Raw genomic sequence first — 26,315 nt, 5'->3', positions numbered from 1 at the left:
TCGAGTTTTTGATTTAGAATTGACTACGCAAAGTATCAATATAGGCCTGTCCGACCTAAGTTAAGTATCCCATGTCTATGTGTGAGTGCAGCTTACGGTGCCTTTGTGAGGTACACGCACACATTTAAAACTCGAGCTGAAACTCATTAGAGCGCTACAGCGTACGGCCTCTTAAGGGCGTTGCAATACTATGTGCCTGGCAATGCATGGCGTGATTTCTAATACTATTCCGAAGAAAATATAAAAATTATTACTTCGTAATATTTTTTACACCTTTATTACCTGGTATCTCCCAAAGCCGCCATGATCCAAACTTCACAATCGCTGATCGTTCCTCCCTGTGTTGGGGACAATACGCAGGGAAACTTCCAGCTTTTATAAAATAACGAACATCTGATAGGCACTAGCTCTCTCTCTAACACTCTTGAAATAACTTTAAATACTCTCAGACATGCAGATTTATTCACTATGTTTCCTTCACCGTTAAAACAAGTGATATTTAATTGCTTACAATGCAAATAACTCCGAAAAGGACATATTATTATTGACTAGCTTATGCTCGCGACTTCGTCCGCGTGGACTACACAAATTTTAAAACCCCTGTTTCACCCCCTTAGGGGTTGATTTTTCAAAAATCCTTTCTTAGCGGACGCCTACGTCATAATAGCTATCTACATGCCAAATTTCAGCCCGATCCGTCCAGTAGTTTGAGCTGTGCGTTGATAGATCAGTCAGTCAGTCAGTCAGTCACGTTTTCCTTTTATATATTTAGATTTAGATGTACCTACCTAAATTAATTAGAATTATAGCAGTTCTTTTTTAGAAAATATTGAATACTTCTGACGTCAATAGTTATATAAAAACTTGCGTAATCGGGTATCATAATTCATAACAGCTATTTTAATGTACCTACTGCCGTTTTAGGAATAAGTTCAACGATCTGATATACCTACCTACTTTATTTCTTATCAAAATGTTTATATTTAAGAGGAAAAAGGAAGTGTTTTCCTTGTAGGTACTCCTTTTTGCCCTACTTCATTACGAGAATCGTAAGTGTAACGGTAATGTCGGCTGATAAAGTTATTCTCTGGTAAACAAAATATTGAGGACGGTGTCAAATCGATGATGTTTTTACTTTTATCGATGAAATCGGTGTTTTTATTCTCTTAATTAAGTGTTACCATCAACATTTTAAATAAGTGTTAATTAAAAAATGAAATGACTTATAATTATACAGCCACCTGTATAGTTAATTTCGTATAATAAAAGTCATAAATAAACTCGTAATTTTATCAATCAGAATCAGAACACAATTCCTATCAAAGAAATTTCATGTTGTGTTATTCTTCCATAGATACTTACTTTCACGAACTCAAAACTTGACGAGAGCTTCAGTTTTGCGATATCAGATTGTTCAACAGCGTTTGACAGCTCTGCTCTTTTCAGGAATAATCTCATTCTGCATCATCACTTCATCAAGTGAAATCGTGACCTTTACAAACCTGTCATTGATAAAGATATCAAAATAATAGTTATTATTTTTATGAAGTCCAGCGTTGCTATTGCGCTGGAACCATGTCTCATTAACATCGAAATCACGTCATTTTGTTGTCAGCCGAAATAAAAATATACAATCAGCTCGCAACTTCAATCTAGTGTGTAGTAGTGAAACGTCACTAAAATTGCGGCCACTCGCATTAGCAATTTGCGGGACGTATACGAGTATCTTGGTACTCAATTCTACAAGACGTGATCACTGATCGATTATAAATTGCGCCTATAAATATGATAGCTGTACTTCTTAAATCTTTCCGTGGGTCCTAAAAATTAATTCTACCAAAGGATCTTGTTCACGAAACGCGAAAGAAAGTGGTTTACAAAGTGGGATTAAGAAGTAAGAAGTTCATTAACTTCAAGTACCTAATCAACAAACTTGTTGGCGGTGTTCCCATTAGATTACAACATGGGGTTATTCAAGGGGCGGACCAACAAATTCCTGAAATGCCGGCAACGCATTGGTGGTTCCTCTGGTACTGCAAATTTTCATGGGCGGCGGTAATCACTTAAAATCAGGTGACCCGCCTACTCATTTGCTCGCCATTTTTACTAAAAGAAAAAACTTTTCAGCTGGAAGCACATCCTCGCTGCACTTTCCTGCACTTGACCGTTAGACCGACAGTGGGCAATGATTACAATTTACAAATAATAAGCTTTCGCTGGCTGACCTTCATACACTCAAAACATCAAAAATCTTGATAGCCCCACTTCTTAAATCCTTCTCTGAGTTCTATGAGTCAACCCTACCAAAGGACTACCTTGTTCATGAAACGCCGTATAAAGTGTCTTACAGATGTGACTAACAAGTTCATTAACTTCAAGTAATCAACAAACTTTTCAGGTGGAAGCACATTCTCGCTGTACTTTCTGCACTTGACCGTGAGGCCGGCAGTGGGCAGTGGGCACAATTAATAAACTTTCGCTGGCCGACCTTCATACCGGCCCAGTGCGCAGAGCCGGCGGCCACAGCTTTCACAGCATCGCGATCGGACCTAGCTCATACTGTTCACACAGCTGATTGGGTAAGGATTGCATGGTAAATCAGCTATAACATCATCATGATTTTATGACCGAGTAGGTACTTAACCTTGCTTAAGTCACAAGAGTAGATAGTGCTTAAGTAGCCACCTCATCATGGCATAAATGTTAAAAAAAAGTGTCTTTCTGCAAGAATATTTTTCTTATTTTGTTATTCAATTAATTTCATCCGCTTAGCCGTTTATCTAAACAAATCTAGAAGGCGTACAGCTATGACATTTGACATATTAGAACACTGAATAGCTAATATTCTTTGTGCGAGTAAATTGATGGATTTCCCCCGAGTAACATCTTAATTTGCTTAGTTTATTTATCTGCTTTTAACATTTGTTAAAATGCAAAACACTTATCAACCACAACAATTTTGACAAATGATAGCTTTTAACCCGCCACCACAGTCCATAAATTATTTATTAAACGAGAAAAGATATAAATGCTCTTTTAAATTAGGTAAGCTCATGATTGGTATAGTGCCATACTTTCGCTTCTATCACAAATGAAAAATTGTTTTTTTAGTCTGGTCTGTTGGACTAATGCCATGGCTAGAGTTACCACCTTACTAGTAAAGCCGTAAAGCGATTTAGCGTTCCGGTATGATGCCGTGTAGAAACAGTTAAGGGGTACTTATAAGTTTAATAAAACTGCGATACTCTTTCCAAGTTTGTCTTTTTCCATCTTAGACTGCATCATCCCTTTACACTTGGTGAGATTGCAATCAAGGACGAACTTTTAACGGAATAAAAAATCCTTTTGCTATAAGTCCCGCAAATTGCTATTGCGTTGGAACCATGTCTCATTAACATCGAAATGACGTCATTATACCATCCATAAATCCATACCAAAATATAACATCAGCTCGAAACTTAGTGTAGTGCTGACGTCACTAAAATGGCGGCACACATTAGCAGTTTGCGGGACTTATATCAGAACGTATAGCCAGAGTGAACTGATTGAGGAAACCCTCGGTTTGATCCTAAATCGACATCTGTCAAATATTAGGCTAGGGGTGACGTGAAATCGAATATTTCTTAGTCGTTTCATAGCCTACCTAACCTATATTTGACGCCTGCCACTGTAGGTGAAGCCTCGACGTTTTGTGTGATGTACAGTACGCGGCAGAAAGTAATGTACATCGACATTTAGAAGGAGATAGCAGGTACTCGATTGCGGTAGAATGACAGCTACGATCGCAATCACCGCTGATTGGTTGACGCTCGCTCAATATTGGCTATAATGCATTGTTGCAACAAGAATCGCACAAATTCAGCCAATTACAACAGTTGAAATTATAACAATGTTTGATGCAGGTTTTACTAAATCGACCTACAGAATTGTAGAGCGTTGTCACTGTCATTGAGACCGACAAAACGTCATATAGGCATGAGTGACAGAGACCGAGAACGCTCAACAAAGCCGAAATGTCATTCTAAACTATAAAGGCTAACGTACGTTGTACTACGAAGTAGTACTTAGAAATTCTTTGCGTACATGACTTTCTGCCACGTACTGGTAGCTTTGTTTCAATGAAATCCGATAAAAGCTGATCGGATAGTCAGCCTATTATGTATTTTCGGTGTTATGATAAAAACGTGTTCTGTGTTTTGTAATAGTGTCCAGTTGAATGGCAGTGAAAGTCCAGGGTACAGAATAATAACACGATGATCGTCCATTGTGCCCAAACGAAAGTGCTCGAGGTATAGTATCGGTATATGCAAAATTGAGTCCATAGAAAGATTGAAAGACTTGCCTGAATGGGGTGATGACTGGCTGATCGATTGGCGAAAAATTAAGTAATGTTTAAGATGAATGATGGACATGAATTGTACCTATTTATGAATATTAAGTCAGCGATAATATAAATAAAGTCGATCCCTTTATGATTTTAAATTTTTACTAAGTATTTTCAAATGTGTTCGTTTTGGCAGTGGCACTCGTGTTTTCGATTTTTTTATTTAATAACGACATGTGTCCTACTACTAGATTTTTGACCTACCAAGGACTCTAAAGATAGAGTCCTTGGTAGGTCAAAAATCTACCCGTAAAAAATGAATCTATCGTTAGAAATGTTTTTCATATTTTTACATGTGCGAGCAAGTAAAAGTCGCAAGCACTTTTATTTTAAAGACGATAAGGCACCGGCATTTAAAATTTACAGCCCACCTTCACCTTGCTACAAGACAAGTTACAAGAACAGCTTACAAGTTACACGAATAAAACAATATTTCACGTTGTAACTTGTAACACACGGATTTCACAATCGGAAGCGTGTCAACTGCTGGCCGAATAGCACACATAACAAACAACTTTGGCATGCGTCTTTGGGTATAGTGCATTCAATATTAACTAGCGTGTTTCCAATTGAGCCCCTCATCCTAATATTAATACTATAAATGTGAAAGTGTGGATGTTTGGATGTTTGTTACTCAATCACGCAAAAATGGATGAACGGATTTGGATGAAATTTGGAATGGAGATAGATTATACCCTGGATTAACACATAGGCTACTTTTTATCCCAGAAAATCAAAGAGTTCCCGCGGGATTTTGAAAAATGTAAATCCACGCGGACGACGTCACGGGCATCAGCTAGTTAGCAATAACAATAGGATTAAGTCGTGGCGGGCGAATTCAAAAGTATCAACACTGGTTGATTTGCAACAAAATATATAAGGTTGGACCGGCTCCTTTAAAAGTGAATGGGCTCTAACCTCTATGTCTATGAGTGTTTGGTTTATTACCCCTATTGTTTACGTGGCATGTCAAATGTAATCCTATTGTTATTGCTAATGATGGTCTCAAATGGAAACGCGCCAGTTAATATTGAATGCACTATACCTATAGTGCGCGACAGATCGAGATGGCTGTCGGGATATGTGGTGAGGGCACGCCCCGCACACCCGCTCTGAAGAGCTCCCCATTATACAGGCGATAGAACGCTTAGAGCCTACGTCTCTGCGGTGCTCCAAGCTTTCCAACGAGCCGGTTAGTTTGGGATCGCCCACAAGTCGAACAACCCGCCTTTGGATCCGATCAAATGGAAGGAGTTGGTACTGGGGTGCTCCGACCCAAAGGTGAGAGCAGGTACTCCATATGTGGGCGGACTTGCGCTTTATAGAGAAGGAGCCTGTGCTCGGGCGCTAAGTACCGCTTTGCTCTGTTGAGCACCCCAAGCTTTTTGAAGGATAATTTGGCCTTACTTTTCAAATGATCACGAAATTGGACGTCGCTCGAAATGTGGACTCCAAGAATCCCAATAGTTTAGTTTCAAGTTTTCAGTTCTTCAGTTCATAAACAATGGGAATAGTATTTAATTACAACCTTAGATGTTTGGTTTCGAAATGTTTGTATACACTTCGATACGGAGCAAAATATACCTACAGCCCTACAGTCAAAATAGGGATGTTGCCTATATCAAAAATAAATTATTTCTCAGTAATTATTAAATAGAGGTTCTCCAAAATACTTACGTAAAAACCACGTCCTTTGATAGTTTTGTGTGTATTAACCATTTAAATTATCGATTAAACTAAAAAATGCATGTCACATGATTGTGACGTCACATACCAGTATTTAATAGAAGCTCGCATACTAAGCGCGCGTTTTGACGTTTGATAAAAAGTACCTAACTGATTTGACTTACACATCTTCCATCAGTCTGTCAGTGACGCAAAAGTTATTTTAAAAGTTGCTCTAAATGTTGAGCTATTTTTGATAAAAGGGCTGGCCTGGGCTGGCTCTTCCGTGTAACTTTAGAACTTTCTTCCTGTTGCTTCATTTAGAGATTTTATTCTATTTTCCTGTAAAATTATATAGGTAGTGCAACTCTTTATATTTTTTATATCGATTTTTTATATGAAGGGAGCAATGCTTGGAATTACGAACCAGAGTAACCGACATTGGCTCAGCGGGTTGCGAAGCTGAAGTGGCAATGGGTAGGGCACATAGTTCGAAAAACCGATGGACGTTGGGGCTCCAAGGTGCTGCAATAGCGACCACGCAACGGAAAGCGCAGCGTTGTAAGACTCCCCACTAGGTGGACGGACGACATGATATTTTTTATATATCTCAGTATATTATATTGTTACGAAAAAAATACAGGTTTTAGAACTAATTTCTATATTATGTAAATGTACATATCCGAAACGATATGAACACGATTTGAATGAAACCAATATTCAGTCGTTCGCGGCAGATCAAGCGGATAACGGTCTCCATTCATACTTTTTTTTAAAATTAAGGCGAGTGTTCACAGTTTCACATTACAGACTATAAAAATCCAAAATATTTTCGATCATTTCAACGCATTTTATTCAATTTTGTATGGAAGAGCTTTGTGATGAATTCTTACCAATACCTATCCAACTCTATCTCTATTATTAGTGCAAAATTGAGAAGTAATGGGTTACAGCAGAACATATTAAAAACTTAAAATTATGGCAGTTACAGTGCGACAAGGCTATCTTGGCGCGTGGCAAAAATCGAAAGTAACGTTGCCGTCAAGTGTCTAAGTTTTATTAAAATATACTGGATGATGCGCGCGACTTCGTCCTCGTGGATTTAGTATAAAGGTAGCCTATGTTACTCTCTAGATCTTTGCCAATATCCATGCAAAATATCTCATTGATACTTTACTTCGTTGCGGTGTGATTAAAGAACAAATCAAGAAACCAACAAAACTTATTTCACACTGGGGGTAACGGGATATAAATTATGTTATAGTCCGGTCAATATTGGCGTTTCCAATATTCGTACGAATGTTAGGTTTTATATCCCGCAGTTTGAAATAAACTTAATAGTAATCAAAAGTACACTTTCGCATCTATACCTAATATTAGGTATAGTAGGATGATTCCTTTACAATAAATAGTATACCTACTTAAACATTCGGCATAGGAATTAAATATATTGAACAATAAATTCACCTTAAGTGAAAGGTTTTTACTACGTGCCTTTTTATTATTTTTTTAATATCAAGCCTGGCCATAAAGTTTATCTTTATTTCGTTTATTGAATAAGAGCAAATAAAACTTCAATGACTTCACAGTATCTTGTTAATTGCGGTTTTTTAGCTTATTTTAATTGATAATAATCAAGCTTTTGATGATTAGGTATAAATTATACTTTTATTTCGGAAAATTCAAATACTTTGTGATGTGTTCTTGTCATGTCGAAACGGCTAGAACTTAGAGCAAAAGCCATTTAAAAAGAATAACGTAGAGCGCGATTTGAAAATGGAAACTTTTTGTTTTATTTTTGCAGTATGAACATTCGAAATTCAATGTAGGACAAAAGTTATTCTTTGTTTTTTTTTAAATTGGAATAATAAGAATTGTTATAATATTATTACATTACATCCATGGTAAATGGTATATTATAATTAAAAAAATAATAATAATAATAATAATTAAAATAATAATATAATTTACCATAGTGTAGGTACATGCAATCCTCTTACTTAACAACACTAACAGCTTGAAGAACAAATCATATAAGGATTTTTAATAATCGTAAACCATAACCAATCTCCTTCGCACTTCGTGTCACCGCCATTATAGTGCCTTGTTCGCGTTGTAAAGAGTCATATTATCATCACTCACTGTCAATACACAATACAAAATGTAAGGAACAAGGTATAAGGGAAACTCACACTTTCCCTTATTCGTTACGAATCGTTTGCAACTTGGTCCGAGAAGTACTTGGAAAATACATAATCCTGCCAATTTGCGCCTATCGATCATAAAGAATTTTCTTTCAATGTACCTAAGGATACTATATACTGTACTAGGATACTATCACGACTCATGTAAATATTATGACTAGCTTATGCCCGCGACTTCATCCGCATGGACTACACAACAAACCCCTATTTTATCCCCTTATGGATTGAATTCCAATCCGCACAGTGCTATTCTCAGGGAAATGATAAAACTGGGATTTCATCAAATCCTAAAATTCTATTCCTAAAATTCCTAGCAGTATAATATAAAAATCCTATAATTTTGTAAAACTGTACGATATATTTGCGGCAAGCAGGCCACTCGGAGTCAATGCCGCATCGTAGGCGGGGCATTGACCCGAGTTTTGCACGCTATACATTGAAGGTGTGAAAAATACTAAATCACTAAAACTCAAAATGAGGCAAATGGTTATTGGTGTTGGATTGTGTTTAGGTAGTATAACAATAACACTAAGTTTTTGCTAGCTTTCTGGTTACGCCCTGTATAGTAAGCATAAAAGGTAATTATGAACCATAGAGTCACAGACGCACATCTTATTAATTTACATTCAACAACTTAAAAGGAAGTGTCTGTCTGCCTCACAGGCCTGCCTTCACTCGCTATGCAATTTGCGTTTAAGACGTAAGTTGTACCTACCTACATATACCTATGACGGGGATGGATAAGAATTCATTAAATACTTGTTCTAAGCAGTCATAATCGCGTGAGAACGTAGATGAGTAGCTAGATGTATATTGTAACATTTCACCTTTAGATAAATAATCGGATTACGAAAATAATAGAACTACTTCAATTTATCATACTTAGCATCGTATTATAACAGAAAATTACATAAAAGTTAAATTACAGTCTTTATTACATAAAACTTTCGTTGTTTTTAGAGATTGATATTAATCGTAATGAATTTAAATCAGTATATATAAATTAATTTATTAAAAAGTTGGCACCTCTATACCTACTGTTTATAAAGTAAAAGTTTCTAAAACATAAATTATTGCATATAAAAAACCCCCAACACCAACTGATTGATTAAACAGCAATAAATTACAATCGATTAAAATAAATGTACTTATTGATAGCAGGAGTCTATTCAGACGGACCACAACACAAGCTTACCACAACAGAAAAATATTGCTAGACTGTTGTTTTGTGTGAATATAGTCTTCCACCAACTGCCTGAAGTTGCGTTGTCGCAGCACTCACAGCCACTATTACGCCTTTTCATACAATGTTGTTAAAAGCCCTAACTAAATTTTTAAAAAAACAAATGTTGTGCCCGGTAACAGTAAAAACTGTTGACACACAATGGGGCTTATTCTCTTGTACACAATCTCTAAACTAAACTAAATTAACAGGTCTAAATCTAGTGCTATCCTTGCCCGCAAGCAACATCACGAAAGAGATTTAGAGATTGAATTTGCCACAACAATGCACTACTGCGTAATATGATGCGCTGTGGTTTGGTAGTGGCACGTATGAAAGAACCCTAAGTGGTTATATAATTAAAATTATTTATAGAAATTCAATAATATTATTACAAAATAACTGAATGTTTACATGAAGGAATCCGTTAATACCTGTCGTCAATCATTTATTGAAATTAATTAACAAAATAAAGATACATTGTACCTACCTATTAAAGAACGACCGTTGTCAGAAAAAGTGATTGATGAAAGAAATATTTTTGATGTTTCTGTCAGTTACTCACACAACCTTTTCTGTTACAACTTTCATGCATATTGAAAAGTTAATTGATTTTATCAATTTTTTAAATATTACGCTAATTGATTCGTTGTTATAGTCCGGGTGACATAAGCTACATTTTTTACGAACAAAATCGATCTGACGGATGTTACACCCAAAAAAGTAGTTTGCTATTATACAATATGTACATGTACGAGTGGGATGTCAAATGAAAGAGAAAAAAAATACTGAGTTCATAAATATAAAATCTATATATATAAAATTCAAAGTCCTGACTGACTGACTGACATAGATATCAACGCACAGCCTAAACCGCTCGTCCTAAAGACATGAAATTTGGAGGGTCTATTCTTTGTAAAGAGTAGGTATCCACTAAGAAAGGATTTTTCGTAATTCCACTCCTATGTGGGTTAAATGGGGGTGGAAGTTTGTATGAAAGTCGGTCATTGTTCAAGTTATTTGCATGAAAATTAGTATTTGGGTTTTCGGTCACAAATGAAGAAATACGTGTTTCAGGATTTTTGGAAAATTTGCCCATAAGGGTGGTAAAATAGGGGATGAAAGTTTGTATGGGAAAGTTTTATTATTGATATTATAATTAACTTGAAATTTGGAAAGTAGGTTTTTTCTTGAGGTTAGGTGTCATCTAAGAAACGACTATGAGAAAATCCCCACCCTAAAGGGATGAAATGGGGGTTGGAAGGCAGTGGCGTGCACAGGGTTTGAAGCTAGGGTATGCATTAGTTAAGTAGGAACCTGTTTACTGGCAGGTCATAATGAAAATATGCATCGTGCTATTACAACTGGGGTAAGCACTGCATTTATGCCTCTATGACCTGCACGCTACTGTTGGAAGGTTATATGTGAAAATGCCATTTGTTTCCTGTAGGCCACGCGGGCGAAGCCGCGGGCAGAAGCTAGTATAGTATACTATTAAAATATACCAAGCGATAGAAACCTAATTTTACTATAATATTTTGCTTAATCTTGTTATAATATGTATACCTACGTAGTTACTGACGTAAAAAAGTATTACAACATTTATATACAATTGTAAGATAAGATTTATCTTAATCTTTTTGCGCTGACACTACAAGAAAGTGGCTAATTGGCTTTTAGCATAGTCGTTCCATCTGGTATCCAGCAATTATCCCGTATCAGATCTATCCGACCTGCTCCAGGTTTACTGTTAGCTGGTGCGTGTGGTCTCAGATAGCATTGTTTGTTTTATATAGCGACCTGCGAATCGATTGCGGTAGAAAGACAGCTACAGTGTGACGATCGCAATTATCTCTGATTGGTTGACGCTCGCTCACTATTGGCTACAAATGCATTATTGCAATAATCCATACTAATATTATAAAAGCGAAAGTGTGTCTGTCTGCTAGCTTTTCACGGCTCAACCGTTCAACCGATTTTGACGAAATTTGGTACAGAGGTAGTTTGCAACCCGGGGAAGGACATAGGATACTTTATGAGTTCCCACAGGATTTTTAAAAACCTAAATTCACGCGTACGAAGTCGGGGGCATCAGCTTAATACCATAAACTAAGCCAATCCAAACAATAATGACTGATGCAGATTCCGGAACTGCTAGATAGTATAGTAGCTAAAATCAAAGTTTGTTTATAATTATTTAATACTAGCGACTCGCCCCGGCTTCGCATGGGTGCAGTGTAGATACTAATGTGGTGACAGCGAGATTTCAATTTTCCTAGGGATCTCTAATTTTTTGAGACTTAAACTATAGCTATAAACCTTCCTCTTGAATCACTCTATCTATTGGTGAAAACCGCATTAAAATCCGTTGCGTAGTTTAAAAGATCTACGCGTTCATACATACATACAGACAGCGGGAAGACAGACTTTATTTTATACTATGTAAAGACTAGATGATATAGCGTGATTTAATTTTTATAAATCCCGTGAGAACTCTTTGATTTTGCGACACAGTATGTACCTATCCTATATAAAATCTGAGATGCAAAATCTAACTCTCGTCATAACCACTAGACTAGGCTTTCCCGGCTCTCTTAGCCACTGGCTCACTACAGAGCACGGGTCTCCTCTCAGAGACAAGGGTTTTGGTATAGTCTGCCACGCTGGCTGTGTGCGGATTGGTAGACTTCACACACCTTTGAGAACATTATGGAGAACTCACGATGTTTTCCTTCACCGTTAAAGCAAGTGATATATAATTACTTAAAACACACATAACTCCGAAATGTTAGAAGTGCGTGCCCGGGATCGAACCCCCGACCTTCGATTAGAAGGCGGACGTCCTTACCGCTAGGCTATCACAGCTTGGTCTACTTACAAACAGCTAATTGGACCGACCGTTCCTTCCAGCCCGATACAATTGCAACAAACAATCGATTGAGATTTCCTATTTAATTGCATTACAATTAATGACAGACTAGATTAAGTCGTGACTGTACTCTCCTCTCGATTTCTGAGACTCATAAAGTTCTTGGGCAACAATACAGTCATGGAATAAATTGTAGGATGCAATGTGGTTTATTGTGGCTCAAATTTAGATACCTATCTACTACATAATCCTAAATAAGACCCGAGAGCTGGCAGCTACCTTGATCAAAGAATTAGTTTGGCCATCCAAAGGGGTAATGCTGCCAGCATCTTGGGTACAATGCCTCGCTGCGGTGGTCTCGATGAGGTTTTAGATTTAATTTAATTTATTTTAGTTTTAATTTAATGTTGTTTTTTTTAGATTTAAGTTTATTAATAGTTTATTTAAATAATTTAAATTAAATAAAACGAATTTATTTTCATAATCCTAATCCTAATATTAATATTATAAATGTGAAAGTGTGGATGTTTGGATGTTTGTTAGTCATTCACGCAAAAACGGCTAAACCGATTTGGATGAAATTTGGAATGGAGATAGATTATACCCTGGATTAACACATAGGCGCCCACACAAATCCACCGCGCGAGAGTACGCGATTGGTTAATAAGTAGATGTAGAGTCGTAGACCTTTATTTCCTACTAGCTTATGCTCGCGACTTCGTCCGCGTGGACTACACATATCTCAAACCCCCGTTTCACCCCCTTAGGGGTTGAATTTTCAAAAAATCCTTTCTTAGTAGATGTCTACGTCATAACAGCTATCTGCATGCCAAATTTCAGGCCGATCCGTCGAGTAGTTTGAGTTGATGGATCAGTCAGTCAGTCACCTTTTCCTTTTATATATTTAGACGATATAGCAGCTTTCCCTCACTACGCCGCTTTTTGCTTGCCGGACACTACAAATCACGTCAATTTCGAATAGTTGAGCAATAAAATAAAATCGATGGTTTTGCGTAACAGTTCTTCCGTGTAGTTCTAACTCAACCAGTATATAATTGAAGGTACTAAGGATATTACAAATGTCTATTACATAACTACAAGCAATACAGGCTACATCTAAAATACGCCTTGAGACGGCGAAATATGAAATTTCTAAGAAAATCTATATTAATACCTCCGTAAAGTATTTATTACGCAAAAAGTACAAAACTGGTCGTGTTGCGCCTATTTAGGTACCTACCTTGTGAGTGCATCCTGCCAGGCAGTGCTTGAATTGTCCGTTTTCTATAAAATAAAAGGCAAATAAGTTTAAGTTTACCACAAATTAAGTTGAAAACAGGATACGTTTCCTATAAAATAATGTTAAGTATAAGTAGGTAATCCAGTTATTTTTTAATTATTCAATATTTTCTTTCGTGACAGTATCATTTAATAGTTCTCTGATCATTTTTGTTTTCGTAATTACAATATTATCTTCTAAATTATATAAAAGGAGAAACTGATTGACATGTGAAATCAAATCACAGGTGTAACCACTGCGCGTAGATCTTCCTAGACTAAAAATAAATTTTGAGAAATTCCAAAGGGATTTTTAAAAATCTAAATTCGCACAGAAGAAAGAAGTCACGGAAAAAGCTTATCGAGTACTGAGCTTCGTTGGAAAGAAAATGCATTGAAACATTGGTTTTTTAACACAAAGAAACTAAATAAAAATATTATTGTAAACTAAGTATGAGCCTCAATAGCTCAACGGGTAAAGGAGTGGACTGAAAACCGAAAGGTCGACGGTTCAAACCGCGCCCGTTGCACTATTGTCGTACCTACTCCTAGCACAAGCTTGACGCTTAGTTGGAGAGGAAAGGGGAATATTTGTCATTTATGGCTAATATTCTTTAAAATATAGGTATATATAGGTATAGGTTCTTACTATACTACGATATAAGACAAATTACCTTGTTAAAAATGTTCTACTTTGCACAGTACAGTAACACTATGGCGTGATACCTACAGTCCTGGAAAAACAGAATTGATGGCGAACTTACATAAGCATAAACTTGCGCCCGCGCCGTTCCGAGGTCAAGCGTGATGTGGCCTGCATTGTCTTTAAATATAATATAACAGGAATGCCGCCCCGTCATTCCTCTGGACTGCAATAACCAAGCGAAACTCTAAAATTGCCACTACAAGGTATAAGTATCCATTGCTTGGTTTATTTCGATGAGATGTTTGATGTTTGAGGTTTGTACTTTGTAAGGTATAAAAGTAAGCGCGTTTCCATTTTGCCAGCTCAGTGCTTGGCCAAATGGATTGTGGATACGTGCATAAGTACCTATAAAAACTACGGCGGCCGTTTACGAAAAAAAATTAAGTACTTACCTAACTACCACAAGTTACAGGTATATGAATGAATCCAATTTATCCAATTATGGTTTAGACTTTAGTAAAAGAAAGTCTAGGGATTCATGTCTACAGATCCCCATACAAATAAGAAGATAGATTTTAAGATGTTATTTTATGAATTATGTTACAAATACTCGATCTATCTGAAAAATAAAACGACCACCATTCAGAAATGGTCTATTACAGTTTATTGGTATTAGGGGTCATTTGACAGCATTCAACCTTCCCTACAACCCCATAAAAGCATCATATCATTTTACCAGTAACCTACATAAATATACAACGGTATTTAGTATTACTATCTATCAGAATTTTCACATCTTTCAGTCAGAAAATATTAAGCACACTCAAATCTTAAATCATGAATAGAGGCCAAGTCCGAGATAGGTAATAAGGGCAATTTATGGACGTAAGAAGATTGCGCTTCGCGTAATCTGCACGGGCCTCCGGCTACGTCTTCCCACAGCATAAATTGTTGCGATTTGTGATATCCAACAACGGACTTACAGAAAGCAGCCACTCCCGTCTACGGGGAGACGCTAAGTTCCCATTTGACAAAGTACCGAGCCACTGGGTCCAAAAATATCGTTGACACGTCCGGTAATAGCAAACCTGGCATCCTCACAGCACTAAAGTTTGATAGCTATAGTGTAACGACCGCAATCACCTCTGATTGGTCGACATTCTCTTACTATTAGCTAAAGTTGTTAAAATCCACAGATGCAGCAGGAAAGCCGGAATTAAGCCATCCATACTAATATTATAAATGAAAGTGTGTCTGTCTGTCTGTCTTCTAGCTTTTCACGGCCCAACAGTTTAACCGATTTTGATGAAATTTGGTACAGAGTTAGCTTATATCCCGGGGAAGGACTAGTTTTAGGCTACTTTTTATCCCGGAAAATCAAAGAGTTCCCACGGGATTTTAAAAATACCTAAATCCACACGGACGAAGTCGCGGGCATCCTCTAGTTTACGATAATTGTGATTGCAATTTATTTACAAATTTTGTCCTAATAAGGCTGGCTAGCTTCGAAAATGAGCACAAACTGACAAAGTAAACATTTCTTAAGTATAAAGTTATTTTTGCCGGGCACTTGGGCATAAACCACAGGAATATTAGTTTTTTTAAAGAGGCATCTCTATAAAATTCTTTCAATTGAAACTTTCATTAAATATTGCCAAGGGGCAGTGCGAAATAAGGAATATAAGGTGATTAACTAAGTTTAACGAACGAAAGTGTTTATGTTTAATGGTACTGATTCTGAGCACAACCTAATTTTAGAGTATTCGCATCCTCTTCTTACTAATGTAATATGAAAAGGACAGACGCAGTTTGACAGTTTTAAATTTAATTTTTAGATGGTAAAACCTTTGATTTTAGCGCACAGTCGCGAGCCTACTGTTTAAATTTGTAACGTGCACTAAAATTTAGAGTCTTTAAATGTAAAGTTCATGTTCTGTTCCTTCTTAGCATTGTTAAAAAGAAAAGGATGGAGATAATCTAAATTTAGTTTAGAGAAAGACAACGGAATCGGTGCCATGTCTACTCTGTAGGCTCGTAGCTTGTCGGGCTCGGCGAATCTTTATGGAATCAGATTGTACGGTACTAACGGGCACATTATGACAATTATTACACTCAAGTGCTGTTAAAGGAACAGCTTGAAGATTTTTTACAAAAAAACAAGCTTTTGCAGCGATTTGTCAAGTGCTCGTTTATCGTAGCTTCACAAGGTTTAAAAAAACCGACCAAGTGCGAGTCAGGCTCGCCCAACGAGGGTTCCGTTCTACAGCCGTATTTTTTCGACATTTTGCACGATAATTCAAAAAATATGATGCATAAAAATAAATAAAAATCTGTTTTAGAATGCACAGGTGAAGCCCTTTCATATTATGGGAAAATACTAATTTTTGCTCAGGACCATAATTTAATTTTTTTTTGTGTGATGTAACCACAAATTCACGGTTTTCAGATTTTCCCCTAATGTCTGTTATAAGACCTACCTATCTGCCAAATTTTATGATTCTAGGTCAACGGGAAGTACCTTGTAGATTTCTTGACAGACCGACAGACAGACAGACAGACAACAAAGTGATCCTATAAGGGTTCCGTTTTTACTTTTAAGGTGCGGAACCCTAAAAAGTAACTAGAAGGGAGCTTAAGATCTTTGGAATTAATGAAAACAGCTCCTGACGGAAGTTGGTGATCTTCTACCTGCCACACTTTACCTAATTACCTATCTTTCTACAAAGGTTATTCCAGAATTATGCAATTTTTATACGTACCTAGGTATTTGTATGGTAGGTGGTAGGTACGATTGCGCTTGGTTTCTAATTTTTAGTCTCAAGTTTCATCTACTTTGAAAGTATAAAATGATGAATTTGGCCTAATCACCTTTCATTCCAACTTTTATATAGACCCTAGATGGTTGACCTAGTCCGTGAAAGGCTTTCAAACCCTAGATTTATAGATAAAAAAGATAAAACGTTTATAAACAATGGGGCCGATTCTCTTGTACACAATCTCTAAACTAAACTAAATTAACAGGTCTAAATCTAGTGCTATCCTTTTCCGCGAGCAACATTATGAAAGGGATAGCAATAGATTTAGACGTGCCATTTTAGTTTAGTTTAGAGATTGTGTACAAAGGAATTAGCCCCAATATCAAAATATATGGCATTTGTAAAGTTAAAGTCGCCTATTAAAGTTGTGCATCAGTAATGTCCAATTCGTATAACTGGGCCACTCCAACGCGACGCGAGGGCGTGACACACTTCACACGCCGCGCCGCCGGTCCGACTCCGACCGGCAACCGGCTACCGGCTACCGGCAATATACTCATAAAATTTTGGTAAAGCTTTTATCTAACAGCCATTATAGGTTCTGCATATCATACCTAATTGCTGCATATCCATTCGAATGTTGGTAATTAATACACAATAATGTTAGCAGTTAATTATAAACCAAGCGAACATTTCGTTTATTAACTTATGTTAAAATGAAATGCAAGAAGAAAATCGTAGTTTCTTGATATAGCTATTGATTGTTCTTCTGTTTTTTTTACAAGTTAGCGCTTGACTGCAATCTCACCTGGTGGTAAGTGACTATACAGTCTAATAATACAGACTATACAGTGGAAGCGGGCTAACCTGAACTGAAAGAGGTTTGGTTTCTACACGGCATCGTACCGGAACGCTAAATCGCTTGGCGGCACGGCTTTGCCGGTAGGGTGGTCACTAGCCATGGCCGAAGCTTCCCTCATGAAGAGACAATCGTGGCAGCATCATCGAGTGATATCTGTAATATTTTAGCCTCGTAGGTCAAGACCAAGAGGATATGGAATTTTGCTTGCAAGATATTATTATGAACTTTGATTTGAATCATGCTAAAGATGCTTACAAACATGTGAACGTAAAAAAAACGTGCTAAAAAGTTTTGAAGACTGAGACAAAATGGCGAACTGAGATATATTGAACACGAACATTGACGAGGTACCTTAAATAACTCTTTGACGAGTTTCAAACTGTTTTTTTTCATATAAACATATGTTGTACCAGGAAAAATAAAAAACTGATTTCAAAACTTTTGAGGTAAATATCAAAAACATACCCGAATTCATAATTCTATCTATCGATAAAACGATTATTTAAACTACATAATATTATATATACATACATATATTCATACAAGAGCCAATTAATCAAAAGCATAATCAGTAATCACCATAGTAGAAGCACGTAATAATCAAGTAAGCGCATCTTTTTTCCTTAAAAGGTAATCGCCCATTTTCAGAATTTCACCGGCATTTCCGTTTAAGGAACTCCAATAATTAGGCAATAAGGCAGCCCGCAGACCATCTGTCTTGCTTCGCCGGCTTTCATATCGACCAGTTTAAAAGCTTTAACGGTACGGGCGTCGAAAGTGAGGTGTAAATCAAATCGGGGCGAGACTCTTGTCGCTTTCAACCAGTACGTAAAACTAATCACACATTTTTGTGCGCCGAACGCACCGCACGCTACGTTTTTCTTGTAACAAGCTGTCAGCTTTCCTCGTTTTTGGGGTTTCGTACCCGAAGGTTGGCAACGGGACTCTAAGCCTCACCTGTCGGTTCGTCTTTCTGTCATGAACCGTTAGGTAGAGAGTTGAAATTTTCACAGTTCTATTGCCGCTATAACAAATAATAAAAACCAAGATGGCGAATTTCAAAATGGCCACCACGCAAATAAACTGTGCGGTGCGTCCCCACCCCGATTGCCATTTTGACCTGTCGCGTACTAGACATTGTGTTATATCGGCGGTGCGAGGTAATATAAAAAACACAGCGTCTGAAACGGGCAAATGTTCTCGATAATAATACTGGTTCTAAAACTCTGAAAATACTGTCCTAGAAAAATCTGCTTAGGTATACCCGGCCGACTGATCGTAGATCAAACACGAGGAAAAAACAGATCAAGTGCGAGTCTGACTCACACAGGAACTCCGTAGCATCGAATAAGAAATAACACTTTTTTTGGGATATAACCACAAATTCACAGTTTTCGGATTTTTCTCTTGTGCTATAAGCTTCATTCTCATTACTTCCTAGTTCCTACCAAATTTCATGATTCTAGGTCAACGGATAGTACGCTATAGGTTTTGATTTCTTTCACGGGTCTTAACAGCACAACCGCCAGATAGACAAATAGGCAGACAGCAGACAGACAACGAAGTGATCCTATGAGGGTTCCTTTTTTCTCTTTGAGGTACGGAACCCTAAAAATGAGGTAATACGCGAGGCATTCAGTAAGGTCGTTGCGTGCGGTGCGGCATTGACGAATGTGCGATCAGTGTAAATTGACTTGATGGATGGAAACGACGTCGCCACCAGACTCTGAGGCTCGAGCGTTCTTTTTTTATCATTGACAGGTTTGTGGACGGACGCTTGACCGCGATCTTGCTTGATGGTAATTTATGATGCATTTCATGATTGAAGCTGAACCGGGAACGGTTTAGGAGCTTTCCTTACTGAAGTGGGTTTCATGCTAACTTCAGGTGGATTTTGCCGCTTATTTTTTTTTCTCGCCGGGTGTATGATCGACTTTCAAACTCATTCAGGGTCCTATGTCGGTTGCTCTGGCTTTTCAATGGGATATCTTGTAGATAATCCTAATATCCTAATCCATACTAATATTATAAATGCGAAAGTGTGTCTGTCTGTCCGTCCGTCTGTCTCTCTGTCTGTCTGTCTGCTAGCCTTTCACGGCCCATCCATTCAACCTATTTTGACGAAATTTGGTACAGCGATAGCTTTCATCCCGGGGAAGGACATAGACTTTTTTCCCGGAAAATCAAAGAGTTCCCACTGGATTATTAAAAACCAACATCCACGCGGACGAAGTCGCGGGCATCATCTAGTAATATTATAAATGTGAACGTGTGGATGTTTGGATGTTTGTTACTCAATCACGCAAAAATGACTTAACGGATTTGGATTAAATTTGGAATGGAGATAGATTTTACCCTGGTTTAACACATAGGCTACTTTTTATCCCGGAAAACCAAAGAGTTCCCGCGGGATTTTGAAAAATATAAATCCGCGCGGACGAAGCCGCGGGCATCAGCTAGTCAGCTAGTAGATAATAATAATAGAATCTCTATAGGCCAGGTACTCACCTAGGTAGCACCTAACATGTAAAGAGAGAAACAGAAAGCTGCGCATCTTACCAAACTACAAGAAGTTTAAATTACCTAAGACTAATAATAAGTATGGAACTAGAACATGTTCATATATCTTAGCAAATATAATGAATAACCTACCTGTAACTCTGCAAAATACCTACAGTAAAAGAGCGATTTTTATAAGAAATTGTAAGAGGCACTTCCTGGATCTAGGTGCCTCTTTGGATGCTTAGTCTAGATCTAGGAAGTGTTTCATGTAACGATATTTTATATGTACAAATATGCACTAATCAACAGCTTTTATTTTTATAACAGTTTTTTACCTAGATTTTATTAAATTTGTATAACGCGAACTCGCCATCTTCACATAAACTTTAACAGTTTCTAGAGGATGGCGAACTGTTTATTTTAAAATGTATTATTGAAATTTACGTGATCAATAAAAAAAAAAACTCACATTGCCAAGGAAGCCGCTGCAAGGCTGTATGGGCGGCGGCAGAGGAGGCTCGGGAGATCGCCGCGAGCCCATGTTTTCACTCACTATGCATCACTGGGGACAAAGCAAACAGTAAATTAAGTTTAGGGATAATGTTACTAATTTTGTTGTACACAATCTCTAAACTAAATTGACAGGTCTATATCTAGTGATTGGTATCATTTTCGGCAGAGAGTATTGTGAAAAGAATAGCATGCATATTTTAGACTTTTTAGTTTAGAGATAGTATAATAGAGTAGACTCCAACATCTATCGGTTTTTCGAACCATAAGTCACTTCAGCTTCGCAACCAGCTGAGCTAGGTATTTCAGTTACTCTGGTTCTCCTACGGATCTATTTAGCGACCATGTCTGGGATCCATATTACACTGAAAACACGCACTGTACGAAGACTTTGGTTTTCTAGAAGAATAGTTCCGAACGAGAAGACATCACGAAGCTTCCCAAACGCTGCCCGGCCGAGATTCGGTGGCTAAAAAGTGGTCCTTACGTTGGTTGGACCTTACCAATTTCAGACATGTGTGCTGCTAAATGCTAGGTTGTGTATCTCAAATTACATACCTACTCGTCTACAATTTCGACAGAAAAAAATGCTAGGCTAACCTATTTTCGTCTTACAAAACGCCCTATAAAACGTCTACTCTACGCTTATTCGTAAATTAATAAGTTATCTACATTCTCAAGGATTTCAACCAGCTCCCTATGTCCTAGAAACCTAAAACCTCATAACGGAGTGTTTATTTTCCACCTCGCTACAGGTTTTGCATTAAAATGCGCGCTATTGAGGAAATTAGAATATGAAGATGTCTCATTCATACCAAACTGCTATAAATATACCGCTTTATGAATATTTAGTATCTACTTGTTGTACCTATTTTAGCATAATTATGTTTGTTTCGTTGTGTTGCAACTGCTGTCTTTGGAAACAGAAGCGGTTTGTAGATATAAGTCCCGCAATTTGCTAATGCGCGTGGCCACCATTTTAGTGACGTCAGCACTAGACTCAAGTTTCGAGCCGATGGTATATTTTTATTTCAGCTGACGTCAAAATGACGTCATTTCGATGATAATGAGACATGGTTCTAGCGCAATAGCAATTTGCGGGACTTATAACGCTATAAAATATGGTGGTAGAGTTTAGAGGTTTTCTGAATTAAGAGGAGTAACCCTAGCGCACTTTCTATACAAACTTAGTTTGGTCCTAATTTAACTATTATAACCAATCAAACTCAAAGAAATTATTTAGACTTGATCCAGCAACCAATATCTGTGTGTGTAGCTATCCAGATTTCTATAAAAATGTGTACTCATTGCGATGTAACTTTAAAACTACACATTTAAGAAAAAAAGAAAATTTAGAAAGCCGCAGACAGAGAGATTAAAAAATAGGAACATTCTACTTTATATAGAGCTCCATCTTCAAAAAATATACCGAATACCTTCTCTATAAATTATTTGACATGGAAACTTGTAAAACACGATTATGTCAACGGATTGCGGATGCTCGTGGGATATGATTGGAAACATATTGGCGGCCGAGGCCGACTGTTCACCTCTCCTTGTAAGGTGTGTCACATTCGGTAGGTAGCTGTAACGCCTGGTACAGATGTATACCGCAACCGCAGCGTTTTTTTAAAGTCGTCAATATAGACAGTCCGCGACAGGTCGAGATGGCAATCGGAGTATGAGGCGGGGGCTCCTCGCACACCAGCGCTCACCCACACCGGGTTAGCGCGGGGGGCTGTACGGGTGTGCGGGGGCCGGGGCGTTCCCTCCCTGATTGCCATCTCAACCTGTCTCGTACTATACTTATACAACTATAGTTGACGTGAAAATCAAGGAGTTCAACGTCACTGTCACCCTTCCACAACGCTCTCTACTCCACGAGCCATGTCAGTTAAGTGAACAAGAAATGTCAATCCATATCTACTTAAAATGCACTACATGCCATGCCACATACATTTATGTAGTTTTTTATGAATTCGCGGGCTAAAGCTATTATTAAAATAATAAATTGCATAAACTACTGAATAGTTCGCCACATAAATTGACAAACACATATTCAGGTCTCTGGTGATATAATATACCTAACGTCGTACTTATAGGCTGTAAAGAATGTGTCCTGTTTCATGACTCTAGGTCAACGGGAAGTAGCCTGTAGGTAGGATAGACAGACAGATATACAACAAAGTGATCCAATAAGGGTTCCTTTTTTCCTTTTAATGTACGGAACCCTAAAAACACCAATAACACAAATCACCATTCACGTGTGGATAAAAGTGACATTGCGACGACATGGGCAACTTGACACCGAATTTCTCTATCTCTTAGAAATGCTTAAGATAAACCTACTCAGTACCAAGTAATTTAAGTAATGAAATCGATCTGTTCTCACGGATGTAACTCCACTCACCGTAATAAACAACTTTATTGGTTAAAACTTCTAATTATTGGGTAAGTTTACTGACCAACCGAGATGACGTCATAAGCACTGAAGCTCGGTGACAGACAATCGGCGTCTAATGTCTCGGGAACTTCTGCGATCGCCACCACCAGCCACCACCACGCAAGACATCTTAGCGATGATGATGACGACGCGAGATCTACTGGATTCGTAACTCAACGCGTGACGGCGAGGCTATTATCATCCCCAGCGCAGACATCTCCACCGGGCATAACATTACTTCCGCGTCGCGTTGCCTGCAGCGCGGAGAACATATATATGACTTTACCATTAGCCTCCGGGCCCCAAGCCAAGACGGTGGGCCCGAGCCGGCGAAATCCCGCATCGAAGACCAGCACTGGGGTAACACGATTACCCCGCATCCTACCTGGGTAAGGAGGCTACGCCTCGAGTCCAGCTTACCCCCGCTTGGCCTGCCAACCGGAGAAGACCCTGTCATGTCATTAATGATAAGCTAAACTGTAGCTCGATTGCGGTAGAAGGACAGCTACAATGTCACGATCGCAATCACCTCTGACTGGTAAACGCTCGCTCACTATTGGCTACAATCACAGAAATCCTAATAACAATGATATTAAGATTTCTGTGGCTACAATGCGTTGTTGCAACAAGAACAGCATAAAAGCCAATCACAGCAATTGCGATTGTTATAATGATTGATGCAGGTTTTTCGAAATCGACTTACTGATTCCTAGTTCCTACTAGACTACTGCTAAAATCTATAGAGCGTGCTTAGACTTTACTCAGACTTAAGACACTGTTAAAACGAGACAGCGGTATATCGCTTACATAAATCTGTCTCTTTTTAACTAACACTTAAGTCTGAGCAAAGTCAAAGTACGCTCTATAGATTTCAGCCTACGTATCGTAGTAATTTGCTTAGAACATGTACCTACACTGGCGACCGGCATAGCTCTAAGGATTGGCATGTCAGAATCGACGACCTATGAGGCAGATGTGATCTGGAATGGAGGCGACGCGACGTACCGGTAAGTGCAGTGTAGGACAACCTGCATCCCACTGGACCGAACGGACTGAAGAAGTTCCTTTTTTCCACGCTGAAGGGAGTGGATTCCACAGTTTGCATGTGGCAAACTGTGGAATCCACTCCCTTCAGCGGTGTTCCTACTAGATTATAACATAGAGTTGTTCAAGGTGGCGGACCAACAAATTCCTGAAAGGCCGGCAACGTATTGGCGGTTCCTCAGGTGCTGCAAATGTTCATGGACGGCGGTTATCACTTAACATCCCGCTCGCCTGCTCGTTTGCTCGCTATTTTTTATTTATTTAAAAAGCTGACGGTAAACGGGTGGATGAGGCAGGGAGAGGATCGTATTTGGTGGCGCGCTCTTGTAAAGGTCTAGTCTAGGTAAAGGTGCAGTATATGCATAGTCTGATGGATTGGATTGGTTAGGTTTTGTTTGTAGCATTGACACTTCGTCTCAGGCGGTCGGCAACTCGATAGCCGAGTGGAGTCATAAATTACGGCTATCGCGGCATCGGAACAGAGCGGCCCGTGAGAACCGATAATATACCGGATAGCTTTACACTCGTGCATCAACAATATTAGATAGCATCGGGAGATCTATGGAGAGAAGTAAAAAAAAAACCTGTCAAGTGCGAGTCGGACTCGCATAGGAAGTGTTCCGTACCATCGTATAAGAAATAACACTTAAATTTCTTTATATTTTCATAATGGCAATTTTGTTAGTATTTGTTGTTATATCACTAAAAAAGTGTTGTTTCTTGTACGATGGTACGGAACCCTTCGTGTGCGAGTCAGACTCGCATTTGACAGGTTTTTTTAATAAAAATGACGTAAATATAGCGTTCTATACAAACAAACTTACAATAGGTTTTGAATATTCAAATCTATCTAGTACTATTCATAAGTGCTTCGCAAAAGTTAATGGAGAGTATAGGAAATACATAGGTAGTTATTTTGAAAAAGCTACCTAGGTCGAAGCGAGTGGATTAGACAGGAATGTATTACGCAGTCGAATGACTAGACTATTCAATGTCATAATATTTTGATTTCAAACCTGCAAAAAGCCCACACCACGATTATAAAAGATCATAAGGCATACCTAAGTACATAATATATTTATACCACCTACGACGTTAATTACATTATCCCGAAGATAAGTCATTAAAACTTTACATTTATCTCGCAAGCAATTTATATTAGTTGAGATTACATGATCGGATACACTGTACTCCGTAATTACATCCTACTAATCTACAATACTAATTAAACTGTTACTTTGCTTCCATACAAACTGATTACGAAATATTTGTATTGTTTACGCAATCTTATTTACCTACTAACACTCGAAACACTCTGTGCCCAGCTGGCACACCTAAAAGCCAATAATTGGGAATTGAATTGAATTGAATTTATCTACTATGTAAATGAACTACTTAAGTACCAGCTTTGGACGCTGTCGATCGTCAAGCTTGGAGACTCATAGGTGAAGATTCACCACTTTTGGTGAAACTTCAGAGTCATTACAGCCAGCGTCTTGCTAGGTCACGGCTAAGTACCTCAAACCCGAACACCAGCGTGGAGAGACTAGCCGAAGGATACAACCTCAGCTGGCCTACATATCTGGAAGTCGCTTAACCACCTCAGAGCAGGGGTAGGGAAGTCTAGGACAAACTTAGCGAGGTGGCGCTTCATCTCTGGACATGATACGGAGTGCATCATCCGCGCTCGCCCGCACCGCGTTAGCGCGGGGGCTGTGCGGTTGTGCGGGGCGTTCCCTCCCCGATTGCCATTTCAACTTGTCGCGTACTATAGCAGCAAAAATACCACAACTTCAGCCAATCACAATTGTAGCAATGTGACAATTTCCCACTTATTTGCAGTCTACCGTAGTTATCACCTAGCTAACTTCCTTTTTAATCGGTGAAAGTTCTTACAAATGGAAACTTAAATTAATTTGTTCATTATGTC

General features: G+C 38.2%; 1 protein-coding gene across 1 annotated transcript in view; it reads right to left on the bottom strand.

Moving 5' to 3' along the window:
• The window catches only part of LOC117986481 (leucine zipper putative tumor suppressor 2 homolog), a 138,205-nt gene that overhangs the window by 102,030 nt on the left and 9,860 nt on the right, over positions 1–26,315 (bottom strand). The window contains exon 2 of the mRNA XM_069501931.1: positions 20,858–20,950. Within this exon, the coding sequence (XP_069358032.1) occupies positions 20,858–20,929 (72 nt within the window). The 5' untranslated portion in view covers positions 20,930–20,950. The remainder of the gene's footprint in view (positions 1–20,857; positions 20,951–26,315) is intronic.

Source organism: Maniola hyperantus, chromosome 11 (genome assembly GCF_902806685.2).
Source record: "Maniola hyperantus chromosome 11, iAphHyp1.2, whole genome shotgun sequence".
Taxonomy (NCBI): Eukaryota; Metazoa; Arthropoda; class Insecta; order Lepidoptera; family Nymphalidae; genus Maniola; species Maniola hyperantus.
Note: the sequence above shows the minus strand (reverse complement) of the source record. Positions and strands in the feature narration are given on the sequence as shown.